General features: G+C 38.3%; 1 protein-coding gene across 1 annotated transcript in view; it reads left to right on the plus strand.

The window, feature by feature from the left end:
• The window catches only part of CCDC93 (coiled-coil domain containing 93), a 56,797-nt gene that overhangs the window by 29,496 nt on the left and 14,176 nt on the right, over positions 1–13,125 (plus strand). Inside the window, exons 13-18 of the mRNA XM_013959743.2 lie at positions 3,676–3,738; positions 6,750–6,823; positions 7,398–7,479; positions 8,825–8,896; positions 9,884–9,955; positions 10,217–10,325. Of these exons, the coding sequence (XP_013815197.2) occupies positions 3,676–3,738; positions 6,750–6,823; positions 7,398–7,479; positions 8,825–8,896; positions 9,884–9,955; positions 10,217–10,325 (472 nt within the window). The remainder of the gene's footprint in view (positions 1–3,675; positions 3,739–6,749; positions 6,824–7,397; positions 7,480–8,824; positions 8,897–9,883; positions 9,956–10,216; positions 10,326–13,125) is intronic.

The following is a 13,125-nucleotide window of genomic DNA, read 5'->3' on the forward strand; positions in this document are numbered from 1 at the left end:
AGGGGCTTCGAAAGATAGACTTGTGTGGTGTATCTCATGACAGTGATGGATCCAGTCTTACAAACAGCAGGGGTAAAAGAATGATAGCTTTGAAATATTTACCTTCTATAGTATAACTATGGGAGCACTAGCTTTTAATCCCTACTGCCTAGCCACTTACTGGACCTGATTTTTTTTTTTTTCTTTTTTATGAGAATAAAATAGTCTCTACTTGTGGTCTATCTATCTATTTTTTTTTTTTCTTGTAAGCTTTGAGGGGATAGATATCCCTTAAATTTCCTTTCAGTGAAACATGCTGGGAACCATTTTTCTAAGTCTCTAAACTAACATTCAAGTAATACTAAGTTTAAATAAAGCTATAGAAATAAAACTTCAGCACAGAAAATTGGAAAGACTAATTGCTTATCCTGTTAACTTGTTTCTTCTCTTTCAACTTAAGTCAAAATGCTTAATGAAGAACCTGTGCAGGTGATTCTTAATTTGTTTTTCACAAACTCTTTGAAAAAAATTAAATGGTAGACTGTAACAAGTGGTTTTTAATGGGTAAATGTTAGAATGTATCTTCTATGGAACATGTAGAACTAGATTCATTTTTCTTTCAAAGCTGATGCAGTCCCATTTCTGTATTGCCCTCTGACATGCCCGATCTGTCAAAAATAGCATTTTTTTCTAGTCAGTAACACTGCAATTAATGTTTGGGCTGTGCTTTGGATCTCAGCAATGTCTGTCATAATTTTCTCTTTGTTCTAGAGTAAAATATTGGAAAGCATTAAAAAAGTGTACTCATTTGCTTTAGGATAAATGGTCCTGCATGTAGGTCTCCTTACATCATACACAGCATTATAATGCTGTTAAAGTAGTCCGTCTGTCCTCAGACAGAAGAGGAAAATGAAGTATATAGGAAACAACACATATAAGAACTTGACAAATTATGCTACTATGGTATACTAAAATTAGTTATGCTGGTTTTTTTACTTTAATTTTGTATTCTTTTAACACTTGGTTAGTATGAATTTTCCAGGTATGTTTATGTCAAACATAACTTTGGTTCCCTATCAAAATGATGACTATTACTAACGCAATATTGACAGTACCTAGCATTAAATGCAGGTTGAAGTGTCAAGCTTTCAAAATCATAAAATGGGCTTAAAGATGGTTACATCATTCCTAAATTCCTTTGTGGATTTGTGGATTATTTCTGGAGTGGCAACAGAGATGACAAAATGGGGTCTTCTGGAGTTTTAGAAGCAGGGAAAAGAAAAGGACGTCCACTGAATCCTAAGTGTACCTTACAGTACACTTACATCACACTAACTCTTCTTTTAAACCACAAGGGCTAAAATACCTTAGCTAAAAGGGCTTAAATATAAACAACAGGAGATACAGGTGTCCTGCTTGAATATTACAACATGGAGGCAGATACAGGCATTCTCTGCATCTGCTCAGAGCTGGCTGGCTGCAAACGTGTTACAGATGAGAAGCTTTGTTGTAATGACTCACTTCGCAAGTACTCCACTGCGTTGAAAAGGGCACGTTTGCTCAGGTTTAGCGTTGTTCTAACGCAGTTGTACAGCTTTTGAATGGAAGCTGGGTTGTATCTAGCCAGATCACACGTCTGCAGTTTTTCTGCAGACAGTATGTACATACTTGAATGCTCAATTTGAACATGCAGATGCTAGAACACTGCCCCACACCTCTTCTGCGTGCTTGTGTCGTGAGAGCTGTTGGTGCTCTCGGAGGCAATTAGCTCAAGCTTAATTTTGGGAAAGAGAACCTAGGTACGTTTTGTGTAGTAAGGGTAGCATTAGAGAACTGCAACAGCTATCTCAGGCTAAAAAAACCCAAACCAAAACAAAACCCCCTCTATGTTGCAGTAGCACCCTGTTCTCCAGCCATGCTGTTTCCTTGTTCTTTCTTGCCTACCTGAGCAGTAAGGCTCGACAGCTAAACCAGCTTAGCAGTTGTGGGTAGCCTTTGCAGCCATACTGTGTTGCTGTGTTGTGCCTTTACAGTCTGGAAGATCTGATGCCTGTTTGTAGTGTCAATGATTGAGATGTTCAGAAATGTTTTCCTGGAACAGGTGGCTCTTCTGTTCTATGAAACTGTAGCGTAGCGTGTCTGCTAAATTAGTAATGGAGAATATTCCTGTAACTTGAGTGAGTTTTTTACTTTTTCATTTCTGGCCCAAATAATTTCCTTTACTTATTACCCAGTTTTTCTGGTACATGAATGAATATGTTTGCTTTTCACAGACTGTTGAGAAGAGGAAAGCAGTTTGGGGAGGGGAGGAAATTTGATTGTAAACCACAAGAAATTGGTAGAGTCTGTACTTCATTCTAGATCTACTTTTAACTGCCAACGATAAACTTCATATTACAGGAAAACTTAAGTATTTTCTAAATCTGTTGTAATGCTGTTTGCCGTTTTGACAGTTGAAGGCTCTTTAATTCCGTTTTGCTTATTTGCAGTACATAGCAGTCTCAATGTTCTGTTTTTGTATGGAAGAATAGTGCTGGCAGATATAAACCAAGCATATCCTCCTTTTAGCATTCTAGTAAAGCATTTACCTGGCTGAAATTGTTTTGCCATTGCCAAAGACAGCTTTTGGAGGAGTGAAGTAGAAGTTGAAATCAGTTGAGAGTGGCTGTCAAGACCTCCTTTTAAAAAATGTTTATGAAGTTCTGGCTTCAGCACTGCAATAAGTTTTGGCAAGAATTCTTAGATCAAATAGTTCTTGAATCTTTGTCAGTCCCCATGAGATGTGGACTGCAGGCTTAAATTGTGATTTTTTTTTTTAATTTTTTTTTCCCCCTCAACTAAGTAGAATTCAGTCTGAATTATTGGTGAAAAAAATGAAATATATAATGAAAGAGTTTTACTGTTACAGATTTGGCTCTGGAAATGGATGAATGGAATGTTGAGCCATAGCTCCATATTGCAAACAGCAAACTAAACCAACATAAAAAAGTAGAACAGAAAGCCAAACATGCATCTTTGCAGCACTTCTATTCCTCTCTTCTAACCCAAGTCCAATTTTTGTTACTATTTGTAATGTTATCTTAAATTATAAGAACTCTAGAGAAGGATACTCTTCCAAAATTTACCTTCTATAAATTATTTGACAAGTGAAATAACCAGTGGCGTTTTGCTGACTAGCTTCTTTTAGGCTTTCCATAGTTTCACAAAGGAGAATCTTACAACAGTTTGCTTTATTGGTATGGTACAATTTTATGGTTTGGTGCCTTGCCGCTTTTATGCAAGTCTTGAATCGTCCTGACTTTTTTGGAAAAGTATAAAATGGGACTGTCTTATTAGCCTCGTGTGAAACAAAGCTAACATAGCTCAGCTAAGTAACTTTCAACAACTTAGAAGAGATTTTCTCCAGTAAGTTACCATTCCATTGGCATCTGTTTTGTAAAAGCCACTGTTTATTCCAGGACCTAATACATCTAGAAAGTCAGATGGAAAGTATTTGTTTTTAATCATTCAATCAGAATTCTTGCAATGAAATGCACTCAAAGTACCTGACAGGAAAAGACGATGACTGTGGTGGTGTGCTCATTGCTTAATAGGCAACCACTGTGAACTTGGCAGCTCAAATATTGTTATTCTCCATTATAGGTATAGTTAGAGTAAATATAGGATCAAAACTCTCTTCTTTATCTTTGATAACAGCTACAAGCTAAATGTGCTGATCTGCAGGCAAAATGTACTGAAGCAAAGAAGACATTAACCGAGGTAATCTTTGTTTTTCTATGTAAAAATTGAAAATCTGTCTGCCTTATTCTTGGGGGAACATGTTGTGCATGTAAAAGGGTGAAAAGAGAATTTCTGCATTGATCGTGGATATTCCTCCTGGGATAGTGAAACATCTTTTTGCTTTCTCCATTCTTTAACAAAATAGTTAAAGAAATATGGGTTGTTTTAGTTTGAAACTAATGTCATCTATGATTTCTCCATGCTGTCATATCAACTAGTCAATGTATTTGTGATGAGTAGCATTTTTAGACTGTGACATGGGGATACATGTCATGGTCAATCTGAGAAATAAGTGCATATAAAGATCAAGCTTTACTTGCTTTCTAAAACATCTCTACAACATGTACTTTGAAGAAAAGCCTGAGAAGCTGCTGTGGAATGAACAGTTCTGAGGAACTCTGAACAGCTCAAAGTATTTAGAAAAGTTAGATTTACTGGAGTCACTTGTTTCTTTTTTTTTTTTTTTAATGTGGTTTGACATTTAGTTCAATATTATTTAAACTAAACAGTGATTCTCGCTGAATCATTATTGAGAGAATTTGTTTGAGAAGTAGTGTTTGTGGAGAGGGGTATTAAATTGTGAAGCCATTTGAAAGCTTTTTTTGTTAAGGTTCTGAGTTTGGGAATGAGGATGTGGATTTCTTCTTTTGTTATTGCTCAGTAGCTTTTCTAGTCCAAAAAAAGCAGAGAGATTTTTTTCAGGTGATTTTGACAGGGAGACCTGTTAGTGAGGTTCTTGAAGACCTTGGTTTCATTCTGCTGCAGCATCCTATATTCAGTAGTATAAGCTGGCTATGCTGTTTTGCAGGATGCTGTATGGTAGGCAGCCTTTCCCGTTCAACACATCTTATATACCGCTATTAAATACTTTTAACATATTACCTAGTTTTCAGAAGATTTTTATTTGCTCAAGGTAGAATATAGTTTACTCATGCTGTTATTACAGGACTTCTCTTCCTGCACCATTTGACTGGCATTTTGCAAAGATGTTGCGCAGATGGGGAAGAAGGGAACTACTATCAGAAAATGACTTATTTGAGGACATCCAATTTGTAAATAAAACGAGGGGAAAAAATCCAGCAGAATACCAATATCAAGTTGGTTTTGAAGTTAACACACTGTGTGATTGTAGGAAAAACCCAGTACTCAGTTATACATCTGTTCTAAATGTATGGATTTAGGCATATTGCTTTTTTTTTTTTTTTAATAAATAATACATGTCAGTTGTAGGTTACCAAAGACGCTAATGCATCTGTGATTGCAACACAATGTAAAATTTGAAAACAACATTAATTTTAATGGCACCAGTGAATCTCTTAGTAAATATATTTGCCTGAAGTGAAATGTTAGTTTTATTGAACTGTATGGAGCTTATTCTTGGCTTGAATTATTTTTTTGTGTTTAAAAAAAACCAAACAAACTACTTTTTTGAGGGTTTTGGCTGTTAAATTTTAGATCATTGTAGTGAATTAACTCTTGCTCTGCATATCTTTGTCATGATGTTTCTATACAACTTAGGTCTGAAGCGTCAAGAGTAGTAGGGTTTTTTCAATGAAAGTTAAGGGATTGCAATACAGGTATTGGCCAGAAACAGGCAGTTGCATCTGATCCATTTTACTGTCTGATCATATGTCAGCTGTAGAAGGCTCTGCCGGTTAAAAAATCTCATTGTGATTGGGCTTGGCTCTATGCAAGTCTCTGCACTTTTGTGCAAATTCAGCACTTAAGGCTTTAAATTTTTTGCCTTTTACTGTGTTAGTAGTGTTTCAGTTGCACTCACAGGTTGTGGGAAGGTGGTATTACTGCCTTTACTGTGCTGTGTTCTGTTGGAGTGTGGAGCAAGATGAGCATATTGAAGTGAATGAGCTCAGTGTAGAGGATAATCATGATTTCTGCTTTACAAAACAAACATGCATGTTTCGGAGAACTATCTTTTAATTAATATGATTTCCTTCTTGATGTAGCTGCACAGAGTGGTAAAATACAGGACTTCTAAGAGCAGTACCTTGAGCAATTCAGGTTGGCAGTTATTCAGAGAGGCAAGGAGACCTTCCCTGAGATCCTGGGCAGTCAAGAACTTGACTTGAGAGGTTTGGTAACTTGTATCTGGCTTAGTGTAATTAACCCCTCCCAAAACCTCATTTGACCCAAAGTCATTGTATTCAGTATGTTCTAAGCCACAGAGTAAACACCAGTGTTCCCACAAAGATTTTTAGCTGGGTTATATTTTCTTGTGTGATAATCATTCTCAGTCTTCTGCCTTTTTTACTTTCCTGAGAGTAATAATTTTACTTCTGTTTGCTACTGGCAGTAAATAAAAATGATCTCAGACTATCTCAGCTGCCCAGACCATGGAACAGAGAAATGAAGCTATGCCCCTTTTGTAGCCGGTGTTCTCTCTGCTCTGTTGTTTGGAGCCTTTTCCTTACAGCTTGTGTAAAGGGGAGAGTCTTATTCTGCTTTGTAGCTGCATGGTCTCGAATACAATCTTGCCCTTCAGGGACCAGATGGAGAAATTTAAGAGGTCAGTCTTCAGGTCTTCTTGATTACTCTAATTTCAGAAATTGTTGAATTTAAAGTTTTTTTTGTGGTTAGATGATGGTATTTTGGAGTGGGAGAAAAGGAATCTAGAAACAGCAGTTCTGTTTTATTCCACCTTGATAAGAACTTCTGGCTCAACCACGTTAAATAGTTCATCTGATTCCCTTGATATAAAGTAGGGTTTCTAGATGTGGGTAAAGGTAACTCAAGAGGGTAATTGAGATGTGTGCAAAGCTCATAAATATGCAAATTCTACTAATATTTCCTTTGGGCATTTTTTTAAGGTCTTAACGATGGCAAAAGAGAGCCAAAGGTTGTAGGAAAGTTGCTAAAGCTTGTGTTCATGGTGCAACTTACCTCACAGGTTCCATAGTATGGGAAAGCTGAGCACCATGAATCGTTCTGTGGGTGCAAGTGTATTTCAATATAATATTAATTACAACCCTTAGGTTAAGAGTTGCAGTGAAAAGCTGGACAAGGAATTGGCGGCCTTAGAAACAATAGAATCCCAAGCAGATTCTAGGTAAGGTTTTGCTGGGTTTTTTTGTTTGTTTGTTTTTTGTGGGTTTTTTTGTTCTTCCTTTGTGACCTTTTAAGATCTGAAAAACTATTGTTTTAAACTGAATCATTTAATTTTGTTGTTTTGTCAGCCTAAACAAATAACTAAATTAAACAAAAGGTTTCTCCTGCTCCCCTTCCGAAGACAGGGCATGGTTACCATGTTATTAAGTCTGAATGAATATTAAGTGTCAATCTTGCTTAAATATGTAACACAAGCAGAAGAACCCAAGACCCATTTGACAAGTAGATGAGGCCTTCCTATCTTTATTTTCTTCCTAATTGAAGCCTTAATCTGGCAGAAATTAATAGGAGGACCTCTTAAAACTTCTGCAGTAATGAGGGAAGAACAGGGCAAAGCCATCAAAACACTTGGTGTAACGCTACGTTGTTGTTCTGACTGATCAATGGTGGTACATGGCTTTCTATTTTACAGGAAAATTACTTAGAACTAATCTTGTTCTAATATCTTTTTGTTCTCCATCTGTTTAAATTGGAAACTAAAAGACTAATGCTATTTTCTGGGTCTCCAAATTTAGCGTATTGCAGAACCTGCGAGCGCTTGTGGCTATGAATGAAAGCCTCAAAAGCCAGGAGCAAGAGTTCAAAGCACATTGTAGGGTAAGTTTTACTTTATTATACAAGGATTGATATAAAACTTCATAAACAAGCATACGAGCCTTATGTATGCTATGCAAAGCTCCTGCTTTGTGTCTCTTTTTTTTTCTTTTTTTTTCCCCTTTCCTTCCTCCATTTACTGGTATTTCTGGTTCAGATTGAATACTGCCACCAACTTGATTTGGGGCAGAATTATGGACAGTTTTCCCAGTTCTGCAGTATACCATATCTGCAACAAGGCTGGACACCCAAGGAGGCTGGAACTGGAATAACCAGAAGGACTTGTACCCTGTCCTGAGGCAGGAGGGAGGTATAAGGAAGGATGCAGGGATATCTAATTTAGTGTTGCCCTCAAGGTTCTGTAGTGCCTGGGACTCTTCAATAAAAGATGGTTCCTAGATGTAATATTAGATGTGCCCTGTGCTGGTCACAGCGGTGGCTCTTTTTGTTCCCTTTACCATTCTACAGAGAGTAACTTGGGGTGGGGTGGGAGGGGACCACACAGAACGTAAGGTTGAGATCTGGCTGTTATTAGACACCCACCTGCACTGTTCACAACCTGAGACAAATTGTCTCTTCTTGGATAATGCAGCCAACAGCGCCCTGAGGGGCACAGCGCCAAAGATGAAGGCTTCTTGAAGGCCCCCGGCTTTGGAGCAACCCACCAGAAAAGACAAGACTGAGATGCAGCTGTTTCAGTTTTCAGAGCATGTTTCAGTTTTAGTACTTAATTACTGTGTTTTGTTGCCCTGTTTACTGCTGTGTCGATGGGCTGCCTAGAAATATTATCAGAAAGAATTGTTTTCATTCTCTTCCACTTAAACAATAGTGGAAGGGATTTAATGCAATGAAAAGTAAAAAGAAATACTGCCCTGAGGCAGAGATTGAACATAGAACACCTCATTTTCCCATATGTACCTCTTTGGAAAGTTGTAAAGGGTTGTAATGGAAAATGTCTTGCAGCTAACCTTCGATTCATTCATTATTATGAATGCCATGTGTTACAGTCCAGTGTCATATTATTGATACTGTAATATTACTTTTCTTCCTCAGTCCAATTTTTCATATCATTCATTACTCATTTTAGCTGGATCTAGATATTTGTAGATAAGAAATAAAGCTGTTCCTGTGTTTGATAGAAGATGATGTTCAGTTTTATGTAATGAGTAATAATGGCTGCCTTAACCCTAGGCAGAGAATGACATTTAATCTTACAAATTTACAAATATTAAAGTGTGTGGTCAGCTATAGAAATTGTTTATAGTTATGTGGAATCAAGCTTCCTGCTATCCCGAGTTTAAAAGAGAGGTCTTAAAAGCAACAACAACTTTTTTTTCTTATTTTAAAGGAAGAAATGGAGCGACTTCAACAAAATATTGAGAATTTGAAAGCAGAGGCAGTGGAAAATGGCGAGGAAGAGGTAAATAGCAAATGTCTAAGAGTTTACTTATAATATGTGTTTTAAAATCCTATTTTAGTCCTTCTGACTCTTGGCACGTTCTAGTAAGCATTAAAATCCACTGTCTTTGTAGCATCAGAGAAGAATCGCTGGGTGTTAGGAGTCATGTGTACCTCTGACAAAAACAGTTCCTCCTCAAAAATGTGTTTGCTTTGATTGTTCTTTTTTTAAAGTGGTTTTGTTTGATAGATGAAAGCACAGGTTTTCAGTGGCTTGGTACGCTGCGTGCAGTAAGCAGCTGCCAAAACTTTGGATTTTACACAAGTGCATCCAGACTGATGGGAGTGAATGAAGAATAAAGAAAAGGAAAAGGCTGAATCGCTTGTATTTTAGATGAATAAACATTGATATATTTGTGTGTCTGAAGTCAGGTAGATTATAGGTCCCACAATGCTGCTGTCCTCCTGAACCCAGCATGAGAAAATTAAAATGTAAGCTTAGAGCTTAAATTTTTACAGAAGAAAACATGATCACAAAATCCACAAGCAAGCAAATCTAGAATGCGTGTCAGAGGGTTTGATTTCTGTCCTGGACCATGTTTATCATTAACCCCTCCACTGAATCAAAGTATGAACATTCAGAAAATGAGCACAGAGAAGAATGTTCCCATACATATCTGTTATTCTCTCTTCATTTTCGTAAGAGTGATTGTTGCTAAGCAGTGGAAAAGCTATTGACAAATCTTGAAAACTATGAAAGACTGCAAAAAACTAGCAAAATACAGTTGGTTGCTGTGAAGGATATTAATGATATCTCTGATGCAAATCATGATTCATTGTTTAAAAAAAAAGCAAATGGTGGTGCTTATATAGTAAGTTTCATTGAATGAAAGATGAACAAAGCCAAAAAAAAACAAACAAAAAAGAAATCCAATTTGCACACTTTTCCAATTACAGATCTGATTTGCTACTGTAATCCAAAATTGTCTTTTACGTTCTCAAATTCTAGGAGCCTAATAAGATTATAGACCAGCAATACAAAACTGAGAAAGATAAGCTTCAAAAGATCCGGCTACTACTGGTGAGTAACTCCTTGTAAATTTACTAGGACAATATTATTTATGTTTTTCTCATCTTCTGGCTTTTAATACTCCTTTTACTTGCTGTAATTTTTTTAAAAAAGTTTTTATGTCACAGACCAATGTAAATAAAATTGAGCCTCAGCCAATACTCTTTTTTAAATTAAGTATTTAGTAACGAAATCTGGCTGGATGGGTTTCATCCATTTTAAGAAGAGAACTAGCAGAGGCTTTGTTTTCTGTCCTCCTTCCTTTCTATTCAGGCCCGAAGAAACAGAGAAATAGCCATTTTACAACGCAAGATTGATGAAGTACCCAGCCGAGCTGAGCTAACGCAGTATCAGAAAAGATTTATTGAACTTTACAGTCAGGGTATGTATATCAAACAGAAACATTCTACTGAAGGCTAAAGCCGTGGAAGAAGGGCAATTGCTTTATAAGCTGATGGTGTGTAACAACAGCACTTGCTAATTCTGTGGTATTTTAAGGGTCATTTGACACTCACATAATACACCCAATTTTCAAGGTTTTATAAACTGGCTATAATAATGCCTTTGAGGATGAAACTTGATGCACAAGCTGTCTGGAGTGAATTTTGTCTGCAGAAGATTCAGTCACTTGGATCAATGACCAGTGTGTTTAGACCGCTGTTTACAAATGAGGTAGCTGTACGTATGAGTCATGTTTACTCTGCTCTTAACATGAGATTGTTTTCTTTGGCATGAGGTACCTGGTTCTATATACAAACTATGTCAAGAACTACTAAGAGTTTCTTGAAGAGGTTGTTTTCCATCATTGTTGCTTCATAAATGTACCCCTGCCTTCAAAAAAGTAAAGGAGAATCCTGAGAACTACAGGTCGATCAGCCTCACCTCAGTTCCCGGGAAGGTGATGGAGCAAATCCTCCTGGAAACCATTTCCAAACAAATGAAGGGCAAGAAGGTGATTGGGAGTAGTCAGTGTGGATTTACAAAGGGCAAATCATGCCTGACCAATCTTCTGCAATGCCTTCTACAATGAAATGCCTGGCATGGTAGATGAGAGCAGTGGATGTTGTTTATCTCAACTTTAGCTATGCTTTTGACACCGTCTCCTACAGCATCGTCATTGACAAACTGATGAAGTATAGGCTAGATAAGTGGGTGATGAGGTGGATTGAAAACAGCCTGAGCTGCTGGGCTTGAAAGATTGTGATCAGCTGCATGAAGTCTGGCTGGAGGCCAGTTACTAGTGGTGTATCCCAGGGGCCAGTACCGGGGCCAGTACTGTTTAACATCTTCATTTATGGACTGGGTGATAGGACAGAGTGCACCCTCAGCAAGTTTGCAGTTGATACAGAACTTGGAGGAGTGGTTGATGCATTGGGTGGTTGTGCTGCTATTCAGAGAGGGACCTCGACAGGCTGGAGAATTGGGCAAGCAGGAATATCACAAAGTTCAACAGAAGGTGCAAAGTCCTGCATCTGGGAAGGAATAAAGCCATGCACCAGTACAGACTGGAGGCTGGCGGACTGGAAAACAGCTTTGCAGAAAAGGACTTGGGGGGTCCTGGTGAACAACGAATTGACCACAAGTCAGCATTATGGCCTTGCAGCAAAGAAGGCCAGTGGTATCCTGGTCTGCATTAAGACGACCATTGCCAGCAAATCAAAGGAGCTGAGTATTCCCCTCTGCTCAGCACTGGTGAAATCACCTCTGAAGTCCTGTGTCCGGTTCTGGGCTCCCCAGTACAAGGGAGACACAGACATACTGGAGCAAATCCAGCAAAGGGCTGCAAAGATAATTAAGGGCTTGGAGCATCCGTCATATGAGGAGAGGCTGAGAGAGCTGGGACTCTTCAGCCTGGAGAAGAGAAGGCGCAGGGCGATCTTAACAGTGTGCATCAATACCTGATGGGAGGGTATAAAGAAGATGGAGCCAGTTCAGTGGTGCCCAGTGGCAGGACAAGAGGCAATGGGCACAGGTTGAAATACAGGAAATTCCATATAAACGTAAGAAAAAACTTTTTTGCTCTGAGGGTGATCAAACACTGGAACAGATTGCCCAGGCAGGCTATGCAGTCTCCATCCTTGGAGATTTTCAAAATCTGACTGGACACAGTCCTGGGCAACCCGTTCTAGTGTTCTGCATGGAGAGGTTGGACTAGACGATCTGCAGAAGTGCCTTCCAGCCTCAGTGATTCTGTGAAAACTAGTCCATTCAGAAAACAATTTAGGAGGCTGTTCCAAAATACGCTACAAATGGGTTTTTAGCCCTTCCCTGTCCCCCTGTATGTTTGACTAAAAGCAAGCTGCAAGTTGGCTCACTGTGCCAAGCTGCCACTTTCTTTTTTTTTTCAAAACCTAACTGAAGTGTTGTCCTTTGTAAACATTGAGCTATAGTTTCAAGAGAATCAGTGAGCTAATTGGCTCCTTTTTCCCCTTTTTTCCTCCTCCTTACCTTACATGGGCTCTGGTATGTGTTGGAGTCTCAGTGAGCTGATACAGCTTGCTAAACCAGTGGAAAACATGGATAGTTTTCTTCCGAGTTAATAAATGCAATCAAATCGTAGAAGATCCATGATTAGAGCTCTTCCATCTGGCAGCAGTTGAGTCCTACAAAAATTGAACTGATCAAAAAAGCACATCTTCTGGAGAAAGCCCTTCTGGAGATTATTGTGTGTGATTCATGCAGTTGTGATTCATGCAGTTTGCCAAGAAGCAACCTGATTTAAGCATTTGGAAAATCTCCTTCATGGAACATGCTGGGGGCAGGCCTTTATACCTTTCTTGATTCCTCTGTGCTTTCACACTCCTTGTACTCAATGTGCTTCTATAGGCTACAGCGTATCCAGAATATGCATTGCAGTTGTATTGTAGTGACAAGAAAGTTCTTCAGTCCATTATATCTCACTACTGCAGAAGTAAGGGACTGCAGGTGCCTTTCTGGATTTGAGTCATTAAAACGTTCATCTCTGAGCTGTAGGTTGCTGGTTTGATTTCTGTTTGAGAACAGAATTCTACAAATCATCTCACAGTTTTGTAAAGATTTTATGGCAGCTCGTTAGCCTTTAGACTATAATGCAATGAAGATGATTTCATTCTGGCTTATTTGGCTTGCTCATGACCTCTGGGATAATTTTCATCATTAAATCATTTCATCTTTTTTGACCCATGCATTTTTCTGGGTTCAGG

Source organism: Apteryx mantelli, chromosome 6, assembly GCF_036417845.1.
Source record: "Apteryx mantelli isolate bAptMan1 chromosome 6, bAptMan1.hap1, whole genome shotgun sequence".
Taxonomy (NCBI): Eukaryota; Metazoa; Chordata; class Aves; order Apterygiformes; family Apterygidae; genus Apteryx; species Apteryx mantelli.